Below are 25371 nucleotides of genomic sequence, written 5' to 3' on the forward strand. Positions count from 1 at the left end.
CTGTTCAGTAGATTTGGTTGCAGTGCTTTGTTCAGTTGTTTGGTGATTAAAATTAGATTAAAATATTATACAAAAGTAAGAATGTGTACAGAATAAATACATAAAATTGAGGAAGTGTAAGGATTCCCATATAGGGGACATGGAATGCAAAAGGATTTATCATGTAAAAACATTCCTATTTGCCAAGTTATGCTAAAATATGAGACTAAAGATGATAGTAAATTTGCTAAAGGTAATCAGGCAAGGACTCGAATGGCCATGTGATGGCCATGTGGAGCACTAAGGCCTCCATACATAGGCTGTGCTTTACCCCTGGGCCACCACAGCATTCCCACCAATGTTGTTGTTTGGGAGCCAAAGCAGCCGGTTCTCTAAAAAGAGCCGAAATTCCTCATTTCGCCCCGTACAGCAATGTGGTGTACATTTTCTGTTTGTCCACTCTGAAATAAAGACTACTAGAACCAATAAAATCTTAATAAAAAAACAACAAAAAAATTGAGATATGTTGTCCTTCGCAATTTCAGATTCGACTTTCAGGTAGTTTGGGTCAGAATTTGGTCAACAAAACATGAAAGCATGGATGCATGATCCGAGGCATGATGGATGATCCATTCAGGAAAGGCTGAATCTGTCTTCTATGTCCACCTGTCTCATAGACTAAATATCTAAGAACAGCACTTTTGCCCTTGTTTTTGCCTTTCGAACTAGGGAGAAAGAACTTTTCTTTAGATGTTCTTTTCATCTTAGCAGATTTTAAATTTTTAATCAACATCTGCCTGCTTTGATTTTCAGCCATGATTAGTTGCTACTGCAAAGGAGAGAAGATGTTGGTTTATCTGCAATGCCAAATTTATTCGTTTAAAAACAGCAAAAGTAGACTCTAGTCCTTCACAGTTATATCCACAATCATAAAATAGGAAATAGAATACAACATAACGTTGGGATTTCAAAGCGTCTCTTACACAATCACTCACACGCCAGAGAAAAGAGATGAGTTTTTAGCTGACCTAAAGGATTGTATGGTTTGAGTGGTGTGAGGAGGTAGAGGATAGCTGGTCCACAGTGTTGAACCTTCCAGCAGGGTAACAACCCTGAACATCCTGCCAGAGATGCAATGAAATGACTTACATCATATCATAGCATTATGATTGTCTAGTCAAAATAAGGCTTTGTAGCAAGACTAGAAAGTGATGTTCACAGATGCTACTGTTGGTCTGTCTCATAAAACCCACTACATTGTGATAAAATGCAAAAAAGTTTAGGGAGTGTGAATACCATTCATTCACTGCTGATAATGTTAAACAATGCAGTACAGGCCGAGGCTGTCCCAGGGAAAGGATTTCAGTATTTTTCCTGAATAACATTTTGTCTCTGTACATTTGTACAATCTCCCAGTAATAAGATGTGACTGGTGTTTTGCAGTTGCTGGGCATGGCCTTAGTAGGGATTGGACTGTGGGCATGGAGTGAGAAGGTGAGCACACTATTTTTTTTTAAATGAAACTGCAGACAAAATTATTTTAGAGTAGTGCTTTCTCTATGTCCCAGTACCATCATTCCTGGCTATTTCCTGTCACTTTGACTATTTGCCAAACATGACATAACCCAGAGGAGGATCAACTGCTTGACTCACATCCAGTGTCCTGTCCTCTCCAGGGGGTCCTGTCCAACATCTCATCCATCACCGACCTGGGGGGCCTTGACCCTGTGTGGCTCTTCATGGTGGTTGGAGGGGTTATGTTCATTCTGGGGTTTGCCGGCTGCATTGGAGCTCTTCGGGAAAATACATTTTTGCTTAAGTTTGTATGTTCTACTCTGCAAGCACCATGAATAATCACTGAAAAAAGATTGCTTCCTGTTTCTGGTTTTACTTCTATTCATAATTCTTCTCCTGTTCTAGTTCTCTGTGTTTCTGGGAATCATCTTTTTCCTGGAGTTGACAACAGGAGTTCTGGCCTTTGTTTTTAAGGACTGGATTAAGGACCAACTCAACCTGTTCATCAACAACAACATCCGGGCATATAGGGACGACATCGACCTACAGAACCTCATTGATTTCACTCAGGAATATGTGAGTCATGGGATACCTAGTAAATGTGATGAGGCATGGCTGTGGCATACATCTACTTTGGTCTCCTTTCTTCAAATCTTCCAGCAGTCTTTGCATCGCAGATTATCAGGAGTATCAGGATTATAAAGAGTTTAAAAACCTGGAGCCAAACTGTTCATGTACTGTGTTTTTGATTCTAACTGCATTGTAATACAACTTAACTAGAGGTGTCAGGTAGTCATTGGCAATGGATGATTTTCATCTTGATCAGCCCTGACCATTGTCCATCAGTTTGCAGATATAATCCCCCTCTCCATTGTCAAGTCTCACTCTAGCTTGGGCCAGTTAGTCAAATCATTTTTACCAGAATACCAGAAGGTAGGTCAAGTCCTTCAGTTTATCCCAGCAAAGAATTGGAGAAAATTTTCAGGAGTGAAGATAGAGGGGGTCAGCCTAATATAGCATGAGATTAAGTGGTGCAATTATCAGGTCATAACTGCTGGATTTAAGCAACATTTTTTGCATTCCTACATTTTTATGTTAAATCAGCAGAATTGTTGTGAGGTCTAAAGAAGCTGGAGATCAAATGATGACGGCTACTGTGTTAGATGGAGTGGGTTGTTTTTACAGACTGAGTCTGGAATTCCATTGCAGAAAACACAAGCAAGACTTAAAGCCACATACATGCCAGTAAAGGATGTAGGACCTGACACTATGTCAGGAGTCCCTGAAGTGTTTCTCTTCTCTGTCTGACTGCAGTGGGAGTGCTGTGGCGCATTCGGAGCGGACGACTGGAACCTGAACATTTACTTTAATTGTACTGATGGAAATCCCAGTCGGGAAAAATGTGGGGTTCCTTTCTCCTGCTGCACCAAGGACCCTGCGGTAACGTTAGCCTCTTTCTGTCGATGTCACAGTGCAGAAGCTGTTGCACCACAAATGATTTGGATTCAATCCCAGAATTCACATGGTTCATATGATGGCTTTCAAACCTTTTAGAGATAATTTCTTTTTGTCTCTAGGAGGATGTGATAAACACTCAGTGTGGCTATGACATCAGAGCAAAACCAGTAAGTTTAGCTAGTTCTGCTAACATTTGGAATGGAACCCTTGTCCTCAGTGAAATGTTTAAGGTCTTCTTAAACAGTGATTGATGAGTGATTAACCAATACTGTGACTAGGGCTGTATAAATAAATCGATTCGGCGATATATATCGATATTTTCCGCCCTAGAAAAGTATCGATTTTTCATCTGCGAGTATCAATCCGTTAAACCATAGGGGTCCACAACCTTATAGCTCTTTTTAACGTCTAGTTTGTTACGGCGTAGCAGCAAGGCTCCGCCTCCCTCAGTCTCACTTTCAACTTGAGCTTAAAGTGCACATTATAAACGACACACCAGTTTTTAAATTGTGTTAATAGGCCAAGTATAACCGGAGTTATGCTAAATTTAGTAAATCATATTTTTCCGATTATCACATAATCGATTATCATGATTATGTGATAATCGGGAATCACATAATCATTCCCGATTATGTGAGAGGGAATGAGCTTCCAAATGTACAAAACGAAACGAAACATTAGATTCCTGTGTTTTTGGAAATGTAAAATCTTCAATAAATAACGATGGGCTGTATTTTGTTGCTGAGAAACGAAGTAAAGTTGCGCAAGTAACCGTGAAAGAGAAGCGGAACCGAGAAGCAGAAAGGAGTAGCGGCGCGAACGGAGCAGCTGCAAAAGCAGTGAGATCGCAAAATTAATGCAAATTTCGACTGGTAGCATTCACTTCGTAATTAGTTTTCAGCTTAGCGGTTTCTGTTCTATAAAGGATTACCTGAAGAATGAACATGGGTTGATAACATCCCAAGCGGGCGCGCAGCGGCGCTGTGTTTTGAGCAGGAAGACGAAGAGGAAAAACCCGCAGCCGGAAACTGCGGCGCAGTGAGGATTTTCATGATAACAGTGGCTAATCGATCATTCTTATTAGCAACAGACAAAGAGTATCAGAGACTGAGAGAACGATGAGATCCAGGCAGTCTGAGAGGCAGCTACTCAGAGATCCAAGCAGGGGAATAGTGGCGCTGCGTAGCTGCAGGGAGTCGATCACTACGGGGTGAGGCGGAGCCACTACTTTAGCAGTTAGAAGAAAGCAGCTTACAGCCACGGATAACTCCGGGAGCCAAGGTAGAAACACCTTTTCCCCCATAATCCAAAAGACTGCATTTGTGGCTGCATTTGTACTCCAAAATGCAGCCACAGTGTCCAAAAGCAAAAACATAAATGCAATCATTTGCATATTGAGAGTCTACAGAGGCTGATAATCTCCCCACTCTGCTCCTGGATTACTGTTTACATTTTTTAGTTTTATGTCAAATCCGCATGAATTAAATGACAGAAACTAATTCTCTCACTGCATCTTTGATTCATTTTGTCCAGCTGCATACTGTTGGGCTGTCCAATCACAGTCAGGTATTGTGTAATTGGTGCTTTTAATCAAGTTTTCAGTTAACTAAATTCAAGTCTATGGAACACAAAATGTCACTAAAATCACTCTGTCCTAAAATCTTTCAGAAAATCGTAAAAATGCACCGAATCGTGTCGCTCAACAAATATCGTGATGCATATCGTATTGTGACCAGAATATCGTATCGTATTGTGAAATTATTGCATCACTACACCCCTAACTGTGACTATGGGATAAGTAAACCCACAGATGACTTACATATGTGCCCATACAGGACTCGGAGCAGAAGGACTACATCAACGTGAAAGGCTGTGTTCCTCAGTTTGAAAGGTGGTTCCAAGATAACCTCACCTTGGTGGCTGGGATCTTCATTGGAGTAGCATTATTGCAGGTCAGTTCTAGTCCTGTTTTATTATTAAAGAAAGAGTGAAACTAAAGTACTTTTCCCTTTATGAAATATATCATTGGTTTTCTTTTCTTAACAGATTTTTGGGATTTGTTTGGCCCAGAACTTAGTGAGTGACATCGAGGCAGTGAGGGCAAGCTGGTGAGACACCATCAACCTTTCGTCTGCTCTTAGTTCTCATGAGCTCTCATAATTATTTCTAACCTTTGCAATCTCAGACAATCTGAGAAAATTTACATATACTAATTATGCTCATGGGTGTCATTCATTTCATAGGCATAATTCAGTAGTGATGCATATGATATGGAAGTCAAGTTCATAATTAGGTGATACAAAGTAGTAATTTCAACTTTCAAAATCATTATGAGATTCAAAGTCACAATTATGACTTTGAAAGTCATAATTTTTTAAGATACAAAGTCATACTTTAGACTGTGGACTTTAATAGATACCTCGGCTCTATGTTTGATGTAAGCACAGATCTGATTGCCAAGAGGGACTAAATAGAGGTCATATTGTTTTTAAGGTTGTCAAAAATGATAACACAGGTCAGTGTTATGAGGAAATACAGTTATTTCATATGGAATGGAGTGTGAACTCCATTCCATATGTCAATATGAGGCCCAGAGTAGAAATACAAGAATGGGTTAGGGTCATATGGTTGGAATGTCTTTGTTCTCTTGAGCCCGTTTTGCACTGCACAGCCAGAACCTGGCCAACCCGGGTCTGGGTTGGCCAGCCCAGTCCCGCCCCGCCCTGTTCACTGGAGCCCAGAGAGCTGTGGCTCTAATTGGGCTGGCCAGACAGGGCTGTTTGGAGTCAGCTGTTGATAGGTGCATTGGCTGCGGGGCGAACGTAGACAAGTTGTCTTTCAGATCTTTGGGTCAGAGGAGTTTATTTAGTGTTTAGGCTTTCTCAATGTCTATTATTTTAACATGTGGCATCAAAAAATTCCCTGTCATAATCTATTCTTACCCGTTAAGTTTATAATTGATAATAATGACATATTTAATTGCACATATTTTGTTTTGTTTAAAATAATATTCTAAAAGTGAAACCCATCACACATCAAGCTGATAAATATGTGCAACTTTTTGCACATATTTATGTGGGAAAAAAAATAAAAAAAATATACACTGACTGTGGTCCCACTAACTGCATATGAATAATAAAATTAAATTAAAAAATTTCTGAAGAAATTTTAACAGTCTGCCAAACCATGACCGTCGGTTGGAACCCAGCATTCAGATGCTAAAAATTAGCATCGATACTAAAGTAAACTACAATGTACTGAATAGCATGTGGAGTCACAAGCATGTTGAGTAACATGGACTTACTCCATTCAGTATGTTAAAATTAGTGTATAAGCCAAAATTAGCCAAAATACTAATGTTAGCCTAAATGCTCCTGGTGGTGTGTGGGGTATAGCTAGCATGTTGTCTTACATTGACTTCCTCCATTCAGTGTGCTAAACATAGTTAATAAATAAACAAAACAGCTCAAAAGCTTATTTTAGGGAAAAGGCTACTGCAAGCTACAGTAGCTACATTAGCAGAGTGATTCTCTGAATTCGGTGCCTTTTGGGGTCTCAGGTTACTTAAAAATATACCACAAAAAATTGTGTTTTTGAACACTGCATCTATTGAAGGACTTTTTGAACCTCCAAGAAAATATGTTTCCCCACCTTATGCATGAAATCCCAAACATTAATATGAATTTCTTTGCAGCTTAAGTTGTTTTAAATTCAACCCCGTAACGGGACAATTTCATTCCTCTATCAGTATAACTGCATAACATAATTAAACTAATTCTTCCAGCTCCTTTGAGATCACCTGTCCCTTGATTAAAATAACTAATTGTAAGTCTATTTTATTTGATTCTGAATCATGGCAGACTGATAAGTAGAATATGGCAACTTGATGTAAAAGTGCTTCTCATAATTCATGAAAATACACTTAAAAATAAAAATTAAATCAGGCTTTTTTTGTGTTTTAAACATTCTTTAAACTTTGCATACAGTCCAACAAATATTAGTCTACAACAATGTATTGCGTTACAGGGTTGAACCCATTGTAAAAGTTGACCAGACTGTTACGGGGTTGAATATACCGGCTGGCTTAACAACAGTCCAACGTTCAACCCCGTAACAAAACCACTGTTTTTGTTACGGGGTTGAACGTTACGGGGTTGAAGATTTTCACAAAAATTTGCCATAACTTCACATTAGTGAGGGCTAATGTGAAGTTATTCAACAATCCATCATATGATATGATGAAAACAAGAAATTAATATAATAAAGACCATTCTTTACTTTTTCCAAAACAATAAATATCATTTACGTGCGTAACAGGGTTGAAAGGTTGAGCTTGACGATGACAATATTTGCGTAAAAAATAACCGAATATAGGTAAGAAACTTTCCTAACAATTAAATCTCTTTACAGTATGAGCAGGAAGAGACTTCAGTGATGTCATTTCCAGGGAGCTGAGGAAATTGGACTGAACTTATAAGAAGGAGGAATAAGTATGCTGTTACGGGGTTGAACAAAACTTGAGGGACAGGATTAAAAAGTGCTATTTTATACATAATTCATGTATTTTTCTCATATTTCTTTTATTTAGATTAAAAAATACCTAAAAATGTTTATAATGGTACAAATAACTTGCAGTTACTGGCTATTTTTATTTGTTTTATATTCATTGAAAAATGAATATTGGTCAGTGGGGACATGCTCATTTGGCAGATTTCTACACTTCAACAATCCATAAAATTTTTCCAAACATGATTATTAAAATATATTTGCATGTCACATTACCTAGACACATGGATATTTCCTTTTCTTGATTTTCTCAAAAGGGCTGCACAGTGGATTCTTGCAGCAAGAAGGTTCTGGGTTTGATTCCCGGTCCAGGGTCTTTCTGCATGGAGTTTGCATGTTCTCCCTGTGCATGCATGGGTTCTTTCCGGGTACTCCGGCTTCCTCCCACAGTCCAAAAACATAACTGTCAGGTTAATTGGTCTCTCTAAATTCTCCCTAGGTGAGTGTGTGTGTGTGTGCATGGTTGTTTGTCCTGTCTATCTCTGTGTTGCCCTGCGACAGACTTGGCGACCTGTCCAGGGTGACCCCGCCTCTCGCCTGGAATGTTAACTGGAGATAGGCACCAGCACCTCCCGACCCCACGGAGAGACGAGGGAGTAAGTGGATGGATGGATGGATGGATGGATGGATGGATGGATGGATGGATGGATGGATGGATGGATGGATGGATGGATGGATGGATTTTCTCAAAAGATTTTGTTTGCATTATATGAAAATCTTCGAGATAAACGTGTGGGACACAAAAAAACATCGAATTCAGAGAATCACCCAGCAATGTTTGTGTTAATGCACTCTGATTTTTACCTTTGCAGAAGTAAAAATGACATGTTTACTTTGTGGCACTTGATTACCAAAAAAGCACGCTCATCTCTTAGCAGCAGATTAACAATGAATATTGTTATTGTTCAAAAAACATAATAGTATTTCAAAAGAGCACAAGATATCTTATCTTAAGCCGTTTTCGCACTGCACGCTTCGATCCGGTTCCACCCGTACTGCAGCCCTGTTATAACTGAGGGCGGCATCGAAGCTGTACCTGACATCATAATTTTTAAAACTAAACAATGGTTTTGATGTAGCGGCCAAAGCCTTTTCCTCAGAGATGCGGCGGAAAATGTTCTCTTTCCTCGTTGACCGATCTAGTTCATTCTGTGCTCGTTCATCAGCGAGTAAGCAGAGGAAAAAAATTACCTCACCATGGAACCAGGTAACAGCAGAATATTGAGGGGAATTCATCGCAAATTAAAAATAATAATAACTATAAGAATTGCTGTTCCTAGCGAAACAGCCGTAAGAATGCATATTTGCAGAATGACTGCTGCAGAAATGCAAGAAAAAGCAGAACAAAGCATAAGAAGTAGAAAAAAGCAGAAGACAGCTACTGTCATGCATGGTAGAAATATTTTGCAAATTTGTGAAATTTAGCAAAGGCATAGCAAAAGAGGCAGAAGTTTGTGTGCAACCTGAATTATTTGAAAAAGTCAAAAAGTGAAACAGAGCTTAAGAAAGAGCATAATTAGCACAGGAAGTTTAAATTAGTACAAAACCACAAATAGTTGAAACAGTTGAACAGTGAAACATAGCAAAAAGCATACATTTGCAGAAGCAGAAATTGGTACAAAACCATAAATATTTGAAGAAGTGAAACATAGCAAAACAAATAGCATAAAGGGGAAAAAGAAGCATATTTGCAGAATGATTGATGGAGAAATGCAAGAAAGATGAGAACAAAAGAAATGGGGAAAAAAGTTTGTGTGCAACCTGAATTATTTGAAAAAGTCAAAAAGTGAAACAGAGCTTAAGAAATAGTATAGTTATCACAGGAAGTGGAAATTAGTACAAAACCAGAAATAGTTTAAACAATTGAACAGTGAAACATATTAGAAAGCATAAATTAGCAGAAACAGAAATTAGTTCAAAACCAGAAATATTTGAAGTGAAACATAGCAAAATAAATAGCATAAAGGAGCAAAATTAACAGAAATGTTTGATATATGAATTGCTAAAATTGATTAAAGTTATCAGAAGACCTTTGTAGACAGTAAAAGCAGAAGGCATGTACAGAAAGGTAGACAAGCAGAATTCTGAGACACAGATATAAACAGAGCACAAGAAATACATTGAAGGAATAGAGGGTGTGAAAAGCATCAATTAGCAGAAGCAGAAATTAGTACAAAACCAGAAATATTTGAAGTGAAACATAGCAAATCAAATAGCATAAAGGAGCAAAAGAAGCAAAACATTTTGATATTTTAATTGCTAAAATTTATTAAAGTTTGCAGAAGACCTTTGCAGACAGTAAAACCAGTAGAAGCAGAAGGCATATACAGAAAGGTAGACAAGCATAATGCAAACACACAGATAGAAACAGAGCACAAGAGAAAAATACATTGAAAGAATAGGAGAAGGTGTGACATGGCTGTACTCCAGTAGTTTGAAAGAAAACGGTAAGACCTGTAGCAATGATAGTAATAGTTCCTTAAAGTAGACATACATGGCTACATTTTAATTTATAAATTATTTCTGTACAGTGAAATATGTATGAACAGCATAATTTTATTTGTCAAAAAGCATTAAAACGGCAGTTGCTAGAGTGTACACTAGCAACTGAAGACAGTTACAGAATTCCACCATGTATTTCAATGGGGCAAAAAATTTGCACAAAAGGGCAATTATTTCAAAAAGTACAATAGTGAATTTTAGCAAAAGTCATAGCAGCAATCTCCTGAAGAAGCTGAACGTTTTGATATATGAATTAGCACAATTAGTTGAAGATAGCAGAAGTAGGTAACGACCGAAAAATGTGAGCAGGATCTCAATAAGTGCATTGAATGCATAATAATAAAAATATTAAAAAGAGCACTCTTTACAAAATACAGTAAGAACAGTTTAGTGAGAGCCCAGTGACAGGCGGTGAGGTTCAATGCTGGTGAGGCACTGACTTACGATTATAGACACCATGCATGTTATTGGACGTACGGAAATTTCGCGCAGGCATACAAAGCTGGAGGGCAAAAAGACTAATCTTTTACATGTTATCCATAGCCGCGTTAACTCAGTGAAACTTAGAAATGTAGGTATTAATTTCATGATATGATCCACAGCAAAGGGAAAGAGCGAGAAAGCAATTTCTCGCTCTGTATCCACCAAGCTACAAGCAGACTTGTTGCCATAGCAACTGACAACAATGCTGCTTCATGTTTTAGGATTTAACACCAAAAAGACTAGATTAGCTACCGCTTCTACTTTACTGAATTACTTAGACATACAAACTGTAGCCCACAAAACGCACATTTCATTAAAAAACTTAACAAAAACATCTTATTGCCATCTTACCTTTACTTATCAATGAAATCCATGCACCACTAACAACAAATGTTATTGTTCAAAAAACGTAAGATTTCTTTTGAAATGCTACTTATCTGAGGCTGCGTTCACACTGCAGCCTGAAGTGACCCAATTCTGATTTTTTTGTCAAATCAGATTTTTTTGCCAGGGCCATTCACACTGCCACATATGCAGGTCATATGTGACCTGTAGTGTTTTGCAGTTTGAACGGGCAACAACCTGAAAGTGTCCCACATGCGCAGTACAGGGCGCAATAGCATCAGCATTCTCAGTGTTCTGCCAACCACCATATAAAGAAGTGCTCAGTTTGTGGAAGTAAACATAGAGGCTAGCGGTGGAGCATAGCTTACATATTTGAAGTTGTTGTCCGACCAGAGCAGCATATTAGCAATCCTCATTATAGTCTGTCATAGTTGTTGTTTTTCTTCCCCCTTGTGCGTATCAGGATGCAGAATAGTGAGATTTGTTGAGCACTGGTGAAGTTCAGTTCAGATGAATGTGACCTGGACGTTAGGTCACATTTGAATCGGATACATATCGGATATGGGTCACATTCGAAAAAGAATCCGAGCTGTGCCGTTCAGATTGTCATGAAAAGATCAGATACAGGTCGCATTACGTCAAAAAAATCGGAATTGCAGTGTGAACGCAGCCTCAGATAGTATTTCAGGTAGTATTTCAAAAGAAATCTTACGTTTTTTGAACAATAACATTTGTTGTTAATCTGTTGCTAGGAAATTAGCATGTTTTTGGTAACCAAGTGCCATGAAGTAAACATCTGATTTTTACTTTCTTATCTGATTTATACTTCATGGCAGTTCATTACCAGAAAATAACACTCATCTCTTAACACCAAATTAATAACAAGTAGTATTATTCTTTATAGAACATAAGCTCTTTTGAAATACTGCTTATCTGCTTAGACACAAGAAATGTACAGTTTTTAAATTTTGCAAAAGTAAAAGTCAGATGTTTAATCGTGGCACTTTGTGCTCATCGCTTAGCAACAGATTAACAACAAATATTGTTATTTGGGTAAATATTTGAGGTAAATGTTTCCCTCAGCTTCCTAACTGACCAGCACATACAGAATCAGCTGGACAAGAACAAAACTGTTCCTCAGTCTCTGGAGATGGGCTCGGCAGCTTTAGGAGGAATTTGATTGACATGCCGGCCCCCACCCACCTGTTCCTCTGTTTAATGCAAAACAACCAGGTAATAGGACTGGGCTGAAGGGGGCCAGGCTGGGACCTGCAGTGCAAAAAGACCTTTGGATATAGACAGAGACCTTAAACCACAAAAAGTAGTTTTACTCTTAAAAAGTTCATTGTAGCTGTTACTCCCTTAGTATGAGGACTAAAGAGTAAAAGTTTATTGAACTTTTGGAATGCAATGCAAAAACTCATCCATCATTCTTCCTCCTCCATGCTTCATCAGGGTGCCCCCCCCTCTGTCCATGCGTCGACCCCCACCGTACTCCTGCAAGAAATCATCGGCTTACTACTCATGAGACAGGCACGCACAGAATGTATGTGTGTTTAGGCCTGTCACAATAACAAATTTTGCTGAAAGATTAATTGTCTCAAAAATTATTGTGATAAACGATAATATTGTTTGAAGACCATTTTAAACTGATGTAATGGTAATGACATAATAATGCAAGCACATCCTGCCAAAAATAAATACTCTTTATTTTCAAAAGTATACTTAACACTGGAACTGGTAAACAAAATAAACAAAACAACCAAAAACCAAAATATAATTAAGCCTCAGTCTCCATTAACAAAAACTGTACCTAAATAAAAACTTAACACAACATAAAACTAAAGTGGAAATTAAAACTACATTCAACCAAAAGAGTACAGAATATAGTATAGTATGTATACTATATTGCCCTTCAATAGTCTTTAGATTTAGATAGAGAAGATGGGCATATGCAACTACCTGAGGCAATAGTTTATGCCTCCCTTAAGCCCAGTTCACACTAAACGAGATTTTGCCTCAATTTTTCCCTTAAGACAATTTTAGAACGTCTACGTTCATGAGTGAAATTGCTACCGCAGTTGATATACCCGATAACTTTATAAGCTGTTCATTGTTAATGCGACATAAATATAATGATAAGGTTATTCATTCAGTCAAGACTGTACGCTGACAGTAGCCATATGCATTGCAGGTAGATTGTAGGAAATCATGGATTAATGCCTGGTTTTAAAATTAGTTAACTGGACTAGTGGCCATTATTTTGTGCACATTGTCTCAATGTAATTGTAAATATTATTAATTAACCAATTAAGCTTAAAGAAACGACACAACAGAAAACAATCTAAACACACAAATGGTAAAGACGGAAAAAAAAACTCGCCTCCATATCATAGTGCAGCAAATAAAGCACCGTCCATAGGGCTGTATAAATAAATCGATTCGGCGATATATATCGATATTTTCCGCCCTAGGAAAGTATCGATTTTTCATTCGTGAGTATCGATCCGTTAAACCATAGGGGTCCATATTCTTATAGCTCTTTTTAACGTCTAGTTTGTTACGGCGTAGCAGCAAGACTCCGCCTCCCTCAGTCTCACTTTCAACTTGATCTTAAAGTGCACATTATAAACTACACACCAGTTTTTAAATTGTGTTAATAGGCCAAGTATAACCGGAGTTATGCTAAAATTAGTAAACCATATTTTTCTGAATGTCAGAGGAATGTCGAAAGCGCCGCCATTCCCCGCTTTTCCGATTATGTGAGAGGGAATGAGCTTCCAAATGTACAAAACGAAACGAAACATTAGATTCCTGTGTTTTTGGAAATGTAAAATATTTAATAAATAACGACGGGCTGTATTTTGTTGCTGAGAAACGATGTAAAGTTGCGAAAGTAACCGTGAAAGAGAAGCGGAACCGAGAAGCGGAAAGGAGTAGCGACGCGAACGGAGCAGCTGCAAAAGCAGTGAGATCGCGAAATTAATGGAAATTTCGACTGGTAGCATTCACTTCGTAATTAGTTTTTAGCTAAGCAGTTTCTGTTCTGTATATAAAGGATTACCTGAAGAATGAACATGCGCGCCCGCAGCATGCAGCGGCGCTGTGTTTTGAGCAGGAAGACGAAGAGGAAAAACCCCCAGCCGGAATCCGCGGCGCMGTGAGGATTTCCATGATAACAATAGCTGATCGATCATTCTTATTAGCAAYAGACAAAGAGTATCAGAGACTGAGAGTACGATGAGATCCAGGCAGTCAGCTACTCAGAGATCCAAGCAGGGGAATAGCGGCGCTGCGTAGCTGCAGGGAGTCGATCACTATGGGGTGAGGCGGAGCCACTACTTTAGCAGTTAGAAGAAAGCAGCTTACAGCCACGGCTGGTGGCTGTAAGGTTTTTCTACCTTGGCTCCCGTAGTTAGCTACGGGAGCCAAGGTAGAAAAACCTTTTTCCCCATAGTCCGAAAGACTGCATTTGTGGCTGCATTTTTACTCCAAAATGCAGCCACAGCAGGACCGTGCAGAGACCACTAAAGGGGAAAGTGCTCAACAACAAAAAAAGGGCACATCTAACAGCATTCTAGGACAGAATATTAACAAAGCCACTCAGCTTTCAGAGTTTAATAAACAATGATACATTACAAAAATGTGACATATACAATGAAAGCTAAGGAAAATCTCCATGTAGAGCATAACACTATGCCTATGTAAGATATTTTATTAGTAATTTCCTTCTGCATGTCTATTTTGTTATAGGAAAGTATTGCAATATTCAAACCCGCAATTTAGCAAGATATGTAAATCAGAGCTGGACCACCAGACATATTTTGTCTTTACAGAATTACACTATTAAAAATATAAACAAGGGCACAATGCAACATTTTAGTGGACTGTAAATCTATAAAACAGAGCTGCCTGTTTGCTGCAGTGGAGATGAAGATGGTCCATTCAGGAAAGCAGAGCTGCCTCAAACTTTAACGTGGAACTGCAGAAAAACAAAAAAAACAAAAGCAAAAATAGAATTATTAATGCATGCCACCACGAGAAAAGCCTACTGAGTTTTGCTTAATTTTTTGTTTTTAAATTTAAATCACACATTTTTGACTCATGAAGTTAACTTTTTTTGCAAAACAAACTTATTTGCGCTTGTCAGAAATTTTTTCTTGCTATTCTAAGTTTTTGTTTGTGACTCAAAGTTTTGCTTGTGATTCTCATAATGTCGTGAGACTATGATCTAATATGAACAATTACTGATTAGACTAATTTTAATCAAATTGTGCTCATTATATTTAAGAAAAATTTTCTACTGATTACGTTATCTAGACTAAACTATGAGTTTAAATCTAACCTAAATTGAGGCCTACTCAAACAATCATGATCAATATAATATTTCAACATGCGCCAACGTTTAAACATAATTAAAACTAACATAATTAAATTAATATTTCCAACAGCTGGAAGAAACGATAAAGCCGATAAATTGAAATGAGGTTGATAATTTTCATTTATTGTGCGATTAATTGATTTATTGTTTATCGTGACAGGCCTATGTGTATTTGTAGCTGGTGAGTTTGATGAGTCTATGATAGTTTGCTAAGCACCAAGCTGTATATAACCTCTGTTTTGGTGTTGAGTCATACATGACCGTATCCGGGAACCCTGATCTTCTAGGGTGTTACTCCACCTACACAGTAGAGAGGCACCCAGCTCTGTGGTTTTGTGGCCGATTTCTGGCTTCCAGTAAAGTTTTGACTTGCTGATATCAGTTTTCAGCTGAAAAGCAGCATTTCTTCTTTTACTGCTTTTGATGTAATTGATTATAGTTCTTAACACTAGGCTAAGAACTAAGTTGTATACTGAACCTTTAGTATACAACATTTAATTTAACACAATTTGTATAAATACAAATGTGTTAAATTTATGGTCCTGTAGCATCAAATCACAGTAAAAAATGTAAAGTGATGTTTTAAAAGTAAATAAAAATGCTACTTTGCAATACTTTGATAAAAATAAGCTAATTTGCTAGTCTTTTTTAAACTAGGCTAACATTTGTTAAATATGAAAAAATGGAGGCCTGATGTGGTGAAAAATTGTCTGTTGCTGAAAAACAAGGATTATACAGTTACTTGAATCAGAACTATGGGTGAACTTTACGAGATGAAGAGTTCAGAAATAAATGTGTGCTGCTCTGCTCCCTCTGAGCCACAGTTTGGGTAACTTGCATTGAAAAACCTTGGAGTCATGTGACTTGGAACAGTTCTCAGCTTGGTTTTGGGCCCATTGTTCCACAGCCAACTCTGAATTCTCTCTGTGACCAAAGTTAGACTTTAATCTCATCTTCTCCTTTTCTTTAGTATCTTAGGGAAATAGTTGCACACAGGAGTGATGGTGGTAAGAATATATTTCATTACATTGTTAATAAGCTCCTCTTTTGTTCTCTTCTAGCTTCTTTACCTAATGCTGGCGGAACTCTTCTCTAACAGGTAATCTTTACATTTGCTGAAATTTAACTTCAGCAGTGATGGGCACAGCTGACTTAAAAGTTAGCTCCGCTAACTGCAAAGCACTAGTCATAAAATGTTAATTTTGCTAACGCTTAAGAGCTGCAGTACATCAATATAGCATTTAGTGGACGCTAATTCTAAAGTGCTAACTTTAGATGAAACTCTTGATGAAATCCACAATGTGTCATTACAATATCACCCTCTACAAGGTACAATTTGTCATTCCAAACAGACCCATGCGGTTTGAGCTTCTGGAAGTTTTTTCGTTGGAACAGACTTTACACTCATAGTTCCAGTTTTATAGTTGTTGAGTGTTGCTGACTTTGTTGCTGATTCTGCCTAATTAAGCACGGTACGGCTTTGGTCAGAAAGCCCACAGGACCTCTGAAGATTTTAAACCTTTTACTGCATCCTAGGTATAGAATAAACATAGGATGTTTATTCCAAAAACATGAGTAGTATCTGTTTTGGGATTGTTACACAAAAATATACTTTAAGGATATGACAGACTTTTTTTTATCATATCAGTTAGCTAAGCTAAAAATGAGCTCTGCTGTTAGTGGCAGTGTGCCCACCACAGCACTTTAGGAGTAATACTGGGTCAAGCAGCTCACAGGATGTTTTGTCTCTTTGAATCAGCTTGAATATGAAACGTACCCCTGGCCACCGGTTCTGTCAGCGAGCGCCACCGGACAACACCCCCGATCATCTCCTCCATCTCCTACACTCTACCAGCACTTTTTTTAAAGGCACTAAATATGTGAACGGTTTTGTATATAACTACTGTGTGACTACTGAACAAGAGCAAGATGAAGACTTTTGATACATGCACTTAGCAGGCTCTGTCACATCCTACTGAAACAAACTCAGCATTTTTCACTGGAGAAGTGTTGGCCTACATAGAGGTCAAGACAAAGACTAAATAAGCAACTGAGAAGACTGTTTAAGTACCACCATGTGTACTGAATAGAGGAAGAGAACAGCTATCCTTACTGTATCCAGAGTGTTTTTTATTGGTTAGATCAAACTGGGTGGATATATTTCAGGTTTGTCCTTGAACACAGAAATAACATTGTTTTGTTGCTCTATTAATGCTGCTGATAAAATACACTCACTGACCAAAACAATTTAATAATCAAGTTAAATCCTCTTGGGATATGAATAAAAACTGACCTAAACTCAACTGAAATTCCAGAAGGAATGTAATCTTGTCCACATGCAGACCAGTGACAGATGTGTAAATGGCTTGATTTGCAAGACACTTGCATGTTTAGAACAAGGTAGAGTGAGCAACTACCTGTAATTGCTGGTAGAGTTCCAGCAATTACAAGTAGTTGCTGGAACATCCCACAGTTAAAACAGCAAGTGAATGTTAAGGTTTAAAACATGGAAACAGACAGCAGCCTCAGTTTAATTCAGGTTTCATTATTTAGTCTGCAAAGGATCACAGAGAAATGACTCACCATGGTGAACACAATAACGTATTTTCCACCACTTTAAGATCATCTCTATTCAGGGCCTTGATATACAGATATCTCTCATCAAGCCTCTAAATCTGCTTTGGCCCAGAGGTCTGATGGTCAGACATAGCTGCCGCTGATACCATGATGCCATTGACCACCACCAGCAGGCAAGGTGAGTGAAGCCCAAGAACACAATGAATAAGACAGATAGAGCAAGGGTTCAAACTGGCAACCCATTGGTTACAGGATGAATCTTTAGTTTTACTCAGATCTTCACCATAGAATCAGAGCAGGCCCAGCACTAACCCTTCTGCTGTCTTAAGAGACGGGGTTACAGGCTTTCAGCCTGTCCACGGTCCAACGGGTTGGAGCAACTCTACGTTGCGTCTGCGTTTTTACAAGTTTTTATTTTTTGTCAGGTTTCGGAAACTGTCGGGCTGATGGGACAGCCCCCCACTTTCCTGCTGTCCGATGTGACATCTGCTGTGCTGAGTAAAGGGCTAAAGTGAGGATGTTAGCGGTCAGCATCACAATACTGCTGTACTTAGAGATGTTGCCATGGATGGACCATGGAAATAGTCACAAACCACAATACCACAATACACTTTAAATCAGTGGCTGATTTACAGTTGAAAATGATCCAACCTGTTTATCCAGAGGAGGAAAATTAGCAGGAAAATGCAGTGGTATTGTTGCTGTTACCCATCTTCAATCACCAAGCAACCATAGGCTATGCATTCTTTACTTGCTCAGCTGGTTTATCAAAATCCATGTTGTCTTTGTTAATTGTAAAGCTCCTAATGTGGAAAGACTCAGTCATATAAACACAGAGGTGCTCCTGTACAGAACTTGGTGTCTGCTATAGGTGACATACCAATCACCAGTCTGCATGTGCACTAAATGACATTCCCAGACAGACCAGGGACCTCATGTACAAAGGCTACAAATGCAATAAAAACTTGCACATACCATTTTTCCACAAGAAAGTTCAGTTCTATCAATTAGAAATGTGATCCAAGGTTACGTTAACCTTGGATCACATGTTTTTGAGACACCTAGAAATTACGCTGCAAAAATATCAGACGCAATCCATCCATTTTGTCTCAATACACCCGCTTGTAAGGCCAGAGGGCGCTAGTGCCAGTCTCCACCAGTCATTGGGAGAAAGATAGGGTATATCCTGGACAGGTTGTCAGTCCATCACAGGGCAAGACAGAACACACAATCACACACACTTTTGTCTGTAAGGATAATTTATCTAATGTTCATGGAACTTTGGACGGTCTTGGAAGCCACAGTACCCCGAGACAAGCCATGTAAGCACAAGGAAAAGTCGCAAACTTTTAACTTTTGATCTAGGACCTTCTTGCTGTACCTTCTTGCATGTGGCCGTTCAGCACACATCCTACACATGAAGAATGTATCCATACCACCAGTCTAAGGCACAAATAAACATTGTGCTGCAGTGGTTTGAAGTAATTAATTCATTCTGATGAACAGCTTGATTTGGAGTCTTGGTGGGTAAATTCACTTGCCTGTCCCTTCAGATGCCAACATGGGAGTGCTCAGGCTTGATGCACACTAAGTGATGTGTGACTGTCATCTTATCTTTACAGCATCTTTTGTCTTAAAGAGTAAAACTGAGCGACGACTCATTTTTCCTGGCTAAGCTAGAGTTGCGTGTTTACCGATGAAATGTGAATAATCACATATATAAATAGGTTGAAATGCCGCAACCTGAGTTCTCCCTTCAGTGAAGACATAATTTTATGTTGTGCATGTTTTCAGGCTTGATTTATACTGTACCTATTAATGTAAATGAGGGCTTGTCCAGTTAGGGGTCTGGAACTCCCCTTCATGTTCTTAATTCCACATTGATTGGGATGTAGAAAGGAAACGTGTCTCTGGTTTCATTTGTCTGGATTTTAGTGTACACCATGTTTCAGTTGGAAATCCAAGCAAGCCTTTGTACATGAAGCCCAGCTCCTCTGAGGACTAAATAGCTTTTATCAATGATGTATACTGTTAGGTGTTACTACTTCCTGTTTAAGTCACAGACCCTCAGCACCATGACTCAAACTACAGAGTACTCTGGGCTTAGTAGTAGTTTTAATTTTCCACTAAATCGATCAACAAATATCATTAGGTATCAGCCAATTTAATGCAGTTTTTTCTTCTTTCCCTTCCCACAGGGCAACACAGAAACACACAACCACACACACTTTCTAAATGCTATAAGATTTAGAATTGACTAGGTGAACAATTCTAAATCTACAGCATGAAATAATCAATACAACCAGGTCACCATATGTTCTCTGCTGCTGAAGGAATTTTTTTTACAGAATAAACATGCCTCCAGCATGGATGTTGAGATAACAACCCAAACAGATCCATCCACAAGTAAACCATCTAGTTAATTTTAAATCAATAGAAAATGAGTAAAATATAATTCAATAACAATGGGCTTTAATAGGAAAAGCCGCCAACTTTTTTAAGAAGTTAAAATAAAAAAAACCCAAGGGAGCATAGTACACATGATCACTTTCTTGACCAACTTTGGATGCCTAAGGGTTTGGGAAAACCCCATTTATTAAAAAATGTATTTAAAAATATGTTGAAGTCATCACTCAGAATGTATGTAGGTGTACAGCCCATCCTGATGAGAGCTAATGTTTTTACTGAACAGCTTCAGTGAAGCTGAGAACTTTGGTGAACAGACGAGTTGTTTTTATATATCAGTGAAATGAGGATTTTCTGACTGTTCAGTGTTTTACATGACAGCGTTTGTGCACTCAAGTTAAAAAAAGTGGTACTTTTATCCCATGATTCTCTCTCACTTTGTGTAATCTGACACAGATCTCATCACTGTACACAAGACTCAATAGAATCTACTGAAAGATGTTTCTGTGGAGGTTTTCTATGTGTTTAAGATGGATTTCTGCTCTAAGCATGGATTTGTAGCAAACTATAGTATTTTTTCAAGCGTTGATCTTCGTTGTAAAATGTTATATTCTGAAAAAGTGCGACGCTACTTATAGAGGGATGATGTTTTTGATACTAAATATTTATTGTACATTTAATGTGGTTTTCTAACAATATAAAACATTTAGTATCACTGAAGGGAATCCGTGCTCACAATATCAACCACCTGCACTGTATATCCCACCTCCATTTGTCATGTAATTACTTCCTCATGTGCTGTTAACATTGGAATCATTTTATCCTCTAGTAAAATGAGCTGACTGAGAAATATGCTGATTTGATGTGTTTGTTCACATTTGAAATGGAGGCTAACAAATGTGTTAAAGCATTTCACTTCCCACACATTGTCACTGTTCCTGCAGCAACACTGCTGCAGTCTGTTAAATCCAGACAGGTGCAGTTCAGATGGATCTGTTCTAGAGGAGGTGGAAGAACTGATTGGTGCAAACTATTTTGCTCTTAACCAGTAGGCCTGTCACGTTAACAAATTTTGCTGAGCGATTGTCTAAAAAATTATTGTGATAAACAATAACATTGTTTCAAGACCTTTTGACACTGATTTAATGGAAATGACTAATAATGCATGCGATTTCCTGCCTAGATAGATAAATACACTTTATTTTCAAAAGAACACATAACACTGGAACTGATAAACTAAATAAACAAAACAACCAAAAACAAAAATAAAATGGATTCTCAGTCTCCATTAACAAAAAAAAGTACTTGAATAAAAACTAAACATAAAGCCAAAGTGGAAATAAATACTGCATTCAACCAAAAGAGTGCAGATTATGAAGTCTGTATATTGCAATTCATTAATCACTAGATTTAAATAGAGAAGATGGGCACATCCGAATACCTAATGCAGTAGTTCATACTACACGATTTTTTGCACCTATTTTCTCCTTACGATAATCTTAGAGTTGGCCGATCTAAGATTGTCGCTGGTGATTTCGTAACCGATCATCCTGCAGTGTGTGGTGTGTTACGGTAGATCGTCGTGACCGCTCCGATTTAAATCAGGAGGTTTTCCCGACTGGGAGCTTAACGCAGCCTGTTGAATGTAACAGGTAACCAATCAGAAAGCGCGGATTCACCTCCGTGCTTTCTGAGGGGAAATGAGGAGGGGAATCCCAAACAGCTGACACGGCGCAACACGAAGTCCCTCGGACATTGGAGAGGAGATGAATCCGTGTATGGTTCGTTCTTTGGTTTTCTCGTTTCAAAATAAAATTGCAAAAACAAAACAAGCATGTGTTTTTATTTTGTTTGTTTGTTTGTTTGTTTGTTTGTTTGTTTGTAAAACAAAATTAGAAAAACGGCAATTGCAAAAATAAAATGAGCTGTCAATTTCGTTTTTCATTATTTCATTTTTTGGCAAGCGGTCTGACCCGGAAGTTCTCTCTGTGCGGCTTATACAGGGACCGTATCACACACATTATGCAGGCTGCAAGGACACAAGCTTGTTCGTTTCAGGCTATTTACTGTAGTATTTTCTGCCACCTGCAAGTCAGTTTAAGTAAAGAAACAAATAATACCGGACATCTGGTCACCGAGAAAAATGKTTAGCCTGAGTTTTTAGTTAAGTTTTTTATTTTGAAAGGCCAGAGCACCGGGGAGTGGCTTTCTACTGCAGCCATACCCGTCTTGTCTCTGGACCAGCAAGATGGCTTCCATTGCACTGCGCCTCCAGCAGCGACAAATAGAGGTAAGTACTATTGTAGTGATACAATAATTTTACGATACGATATTCTGGTCATGATACCATATGTATCACAATATTTGTTGATCAATACAATTCGATACGATTTGGTGCATTTTTACGATTTTCTGAAAGATTTTAGAAGGACAGTGATTTTGGTGACATTTTATGTTCCATAGACTTGAATTTAGTTAACTAAAAACTGATTAAAAGCAGCAATTACACCATACCTGACTGATTGGACAGTCTAACAGTCTGCAGCTGGACAAAATGAATCAAAGATGCAGTGAGAGAATTTGTATCTGTCATTTAATTCGTGTGGATTTGACATAAAACTCAAAAGTTTAAACAGTAATCCAGGAGCAGAGTGAGGAGATTATCAGACTCTGTAGACTCTCAATATGCAAATGATTGCACTTATGTTTTTTCTTTTGGACACTGGCTGCATTTTGGAGTAAAAATGCAGCCACAAATGCAGTCTTTCGGACTATGGGGAAAAAGGTTTTTCTACCTTGGCTAGCCGTTGCTGTAAGATGCTTTCTTCTAACTGCTAAAGTAGTGGCTCCGCCTCACCCCGTAGTGATCGACTCCCTGCAGCTACGCAGCGCCGCTATTCCCCTGCTTGGATCTCTGAGTAGTTGCCTATCAGACTGCCAGGATCTCATCGTACTCTCAGTCTCTGATACTCTTTGTCTGTTGCTAATAAGAATGATCGATCAGGCATTGTTACCATGGAAATCCTCACTGCGCCGCGGTTTCCGGCTGCGGGTTTTTCTTCTTCGTCTTCCTGCTCAAAACACAGCGCCGCTGCGCGCCCGCTTGGGATGTTATCAACCCATGTTCATTCTTCAGGTAATCCTTTATATACAGAACAGAAACCGCTTAGCTAAAAACTAATTACGAAGTGAATGCTACCAGTCGAAATTTCCATTAATTTCGCGATCTCACTGCTTTTGCAGCTGCTCCGTTCGCGCCGCTACTCCTTTCCGCTTCTCGGTTCCTCTTCTTTTTCACTGTTACTTGTGCAACTTTACTTTGTTTCTCAGCAACAAAATACGTTATACATCGTCATTTATTAAATATTTTACATTTCCAAAAACACAGGAATCTAATGTTTCGTTTCGTTTTGTACGTTTGGAAGCTCATTCCCTCTCACATAATCGGAAAAGCGCTTGTGGCGCTTTTGACATTTCTCTTGACATTCGGAAAAATATGGTTTACTAATTTTAGCATAACTCCGGATATACTTGGCCTATTACAATTTAAAAACTGGTGTGTAGTTTATAATGTGCACTTTTAGCTTTTAGCTTATGCATTAATTTTAACATAATGAATGGTACAAGTACAGCTTAGTCAACATGCTTCTGCCTTTCCAAAGGTTATTGACTACATTGCTGCTTTCTTTAGCATTAATGCTAATTTTTAGCGTCATAACACTGGGTCAAACCCAATGGGCACACTTTGGCATGCACCTTTAAAATTTCTGCAGGAATTTTCTAGTTATTTATTATTCTTCCATCACCGATAATGCGGCTCGTACCGCTGCSTGCCCACCCACAAAAGTGGTATCAAATCGTGCGGTTCGATGCCGAGAAGGGAACTATTATTTTTATTGGGGATCGGAGTTACGACAGCGATGTAAAAAGCGAAAAACGAGCGAAATTTCCAACTGCCAAAACGCAGAGTGTAACTGACACCAACTGCCGCTTTTTTAGAGTGAGAAACAGAGTGGAATTTTGACCCCAAAATAATTTTGAAATCGCTCTCATGGCCTCAAAACTTGTGCTATTGGCATGAAAGTTGGTCAGGAAATCGCACCGAATGCCTGCGCCGGTAAAATGTTTTCGAAATTTCTCTAGGCCTTACGGTTTCCTGTCCAGGTGCTTCAGAGCAAAGTGATGGGACATGACCAACTGACGCTCCTCCTCAGTGTTTTATATAGGTTTTTGAAAAATTACTGAGCTCAGCGCACACCATATTTCTCTCATCAGTGCAATTATTGTGAATGACCTACAGATATGAATCACAGGACTATCGGAGAAGACAAATAGCCCTCTCATACGCTTCAAACGGTTTTTGGATCGGCCTTACGGATCCTGAACGGGAAGAGGTCGTTCGGACTGCTTTTTTCATTAAAACTGTCTGGATGTCTCATAGTCTCTCACGCACACACAGGATAGTTGCCAGAGGCTTGATCGCTATGGCAACAGAATACATAGAAAGGCTGCTGGTTTGGACTACAGAGTCTCTGTAGTTCTAAACATGGCAGAACACTAATACAGAGGCAAGAGCAGAAGGTCAGAACTACAACATGGTGGAACACTCAGTTATTATAGAGGAGGGCTGAGCTGGCATTTAGAGCTACGGGGAGAACCCCTCACCTGGATGAATCAGCGTGGCCGGCTCTGAGCAGAAACCCACCTTCAACCTCAACACCTGGTCCGCCAAAGAATAGCAAACAAGCAGCTGGATCTAAAACGACTACACCGACCCCGCTCCCAAGGACAAAGCGACCAGCCCGAGCCTCAAAACATCCTGACTCCGTGGGAATCCCACTGAAAAACAGATTTTCTGCACTTCAGCACGAGCCTGAGTGAAAACCCACCTTCAAACATCAGCAATGAGGCTAAATCAACGCATCCACCGCACAAAGCTCCGAAGGACAAAGTGACTACCAGGAAAATGAAAGGTATGCCAAGAGTGCTTATTGTTGGAGATGAGGCAGTAAATGGAATCAGTCATGTTTGCAATCCCAAGAAAACGAGAGTGATTTCTTGGTGACACTGTATCTGATTTGACYCGCAAAGTCTCTCTCTAACCACTGATCAGCCAAACATGGAGACTTTAGTTGTGCATGTTGGAGCCAACGATCTGG

General features: G+C 38.8%; 1 protein-coding gene across 5 annotated transcripts in view; it reads left to right on the forward strand.

Moving 5' to 3' along the window:
• The window catches only part of tspan5a (tetraspanin 5a), a 63597-nt gene that overhangs the window by 10656 nt on the left and 27570 nt on the right, over positions 1-25371 (forward strand). Inside the window, exons 2-11 of one of the 5 annotated variants that reach the window (XR_536041.2) lie at positions 1423-1473; positions 1656-1802; positions 1900-2070; positions 2809-2934; positions 3072-3119; positions 4788-4904; positions 4999-5060; positions 12304-12394; positions 16291-16328; positions 16989-21065. Coding sequence is in view for 4 of the 5 variants with exons in the window: in XM_008434821.2 (XP_008433043.1) it covers positions 1423-1473; positions 1656-1802; positions 1900-2070; positions 2809-2934; positions 3072-3119; positions 4788-4904; positions 4999-5060; positions 12304-12376 (795 nt within the window). In the remaining variant the exon portion in view is untranslated. Of the gene's footprint in view, positions 1-1422; positions 1474-1655; positions 1803-1899; positions 2071-2808; positions 2935-3071; positions 3120-4787; positions 4905-4998; positions 5061-12303; positions 12395-16290; positions 16329-16988; positions 21066-25371 lie in introns of those variants that run through there. The other 4 variants (XM_008434821.2, XM_008434822.2, XM_008434823.2 and 1 more) reach the window with 4 other exon arrangements.

This window comes from Poecilia reticulata, linkage group LG18 (assembly GCF_000633615.1).
Source record: "Poecilia reticulata strain Guanapo linkage group LG18, Guppy_female_1.0+MT, whole genome shotgun sequence".
Lineage (NCBI taxonomy): Eukaryota > Metazoa > Chordata > Actinopteri > Cyprinodontiformes > Poeciliidae > Poecilia > Poecilia reticulata.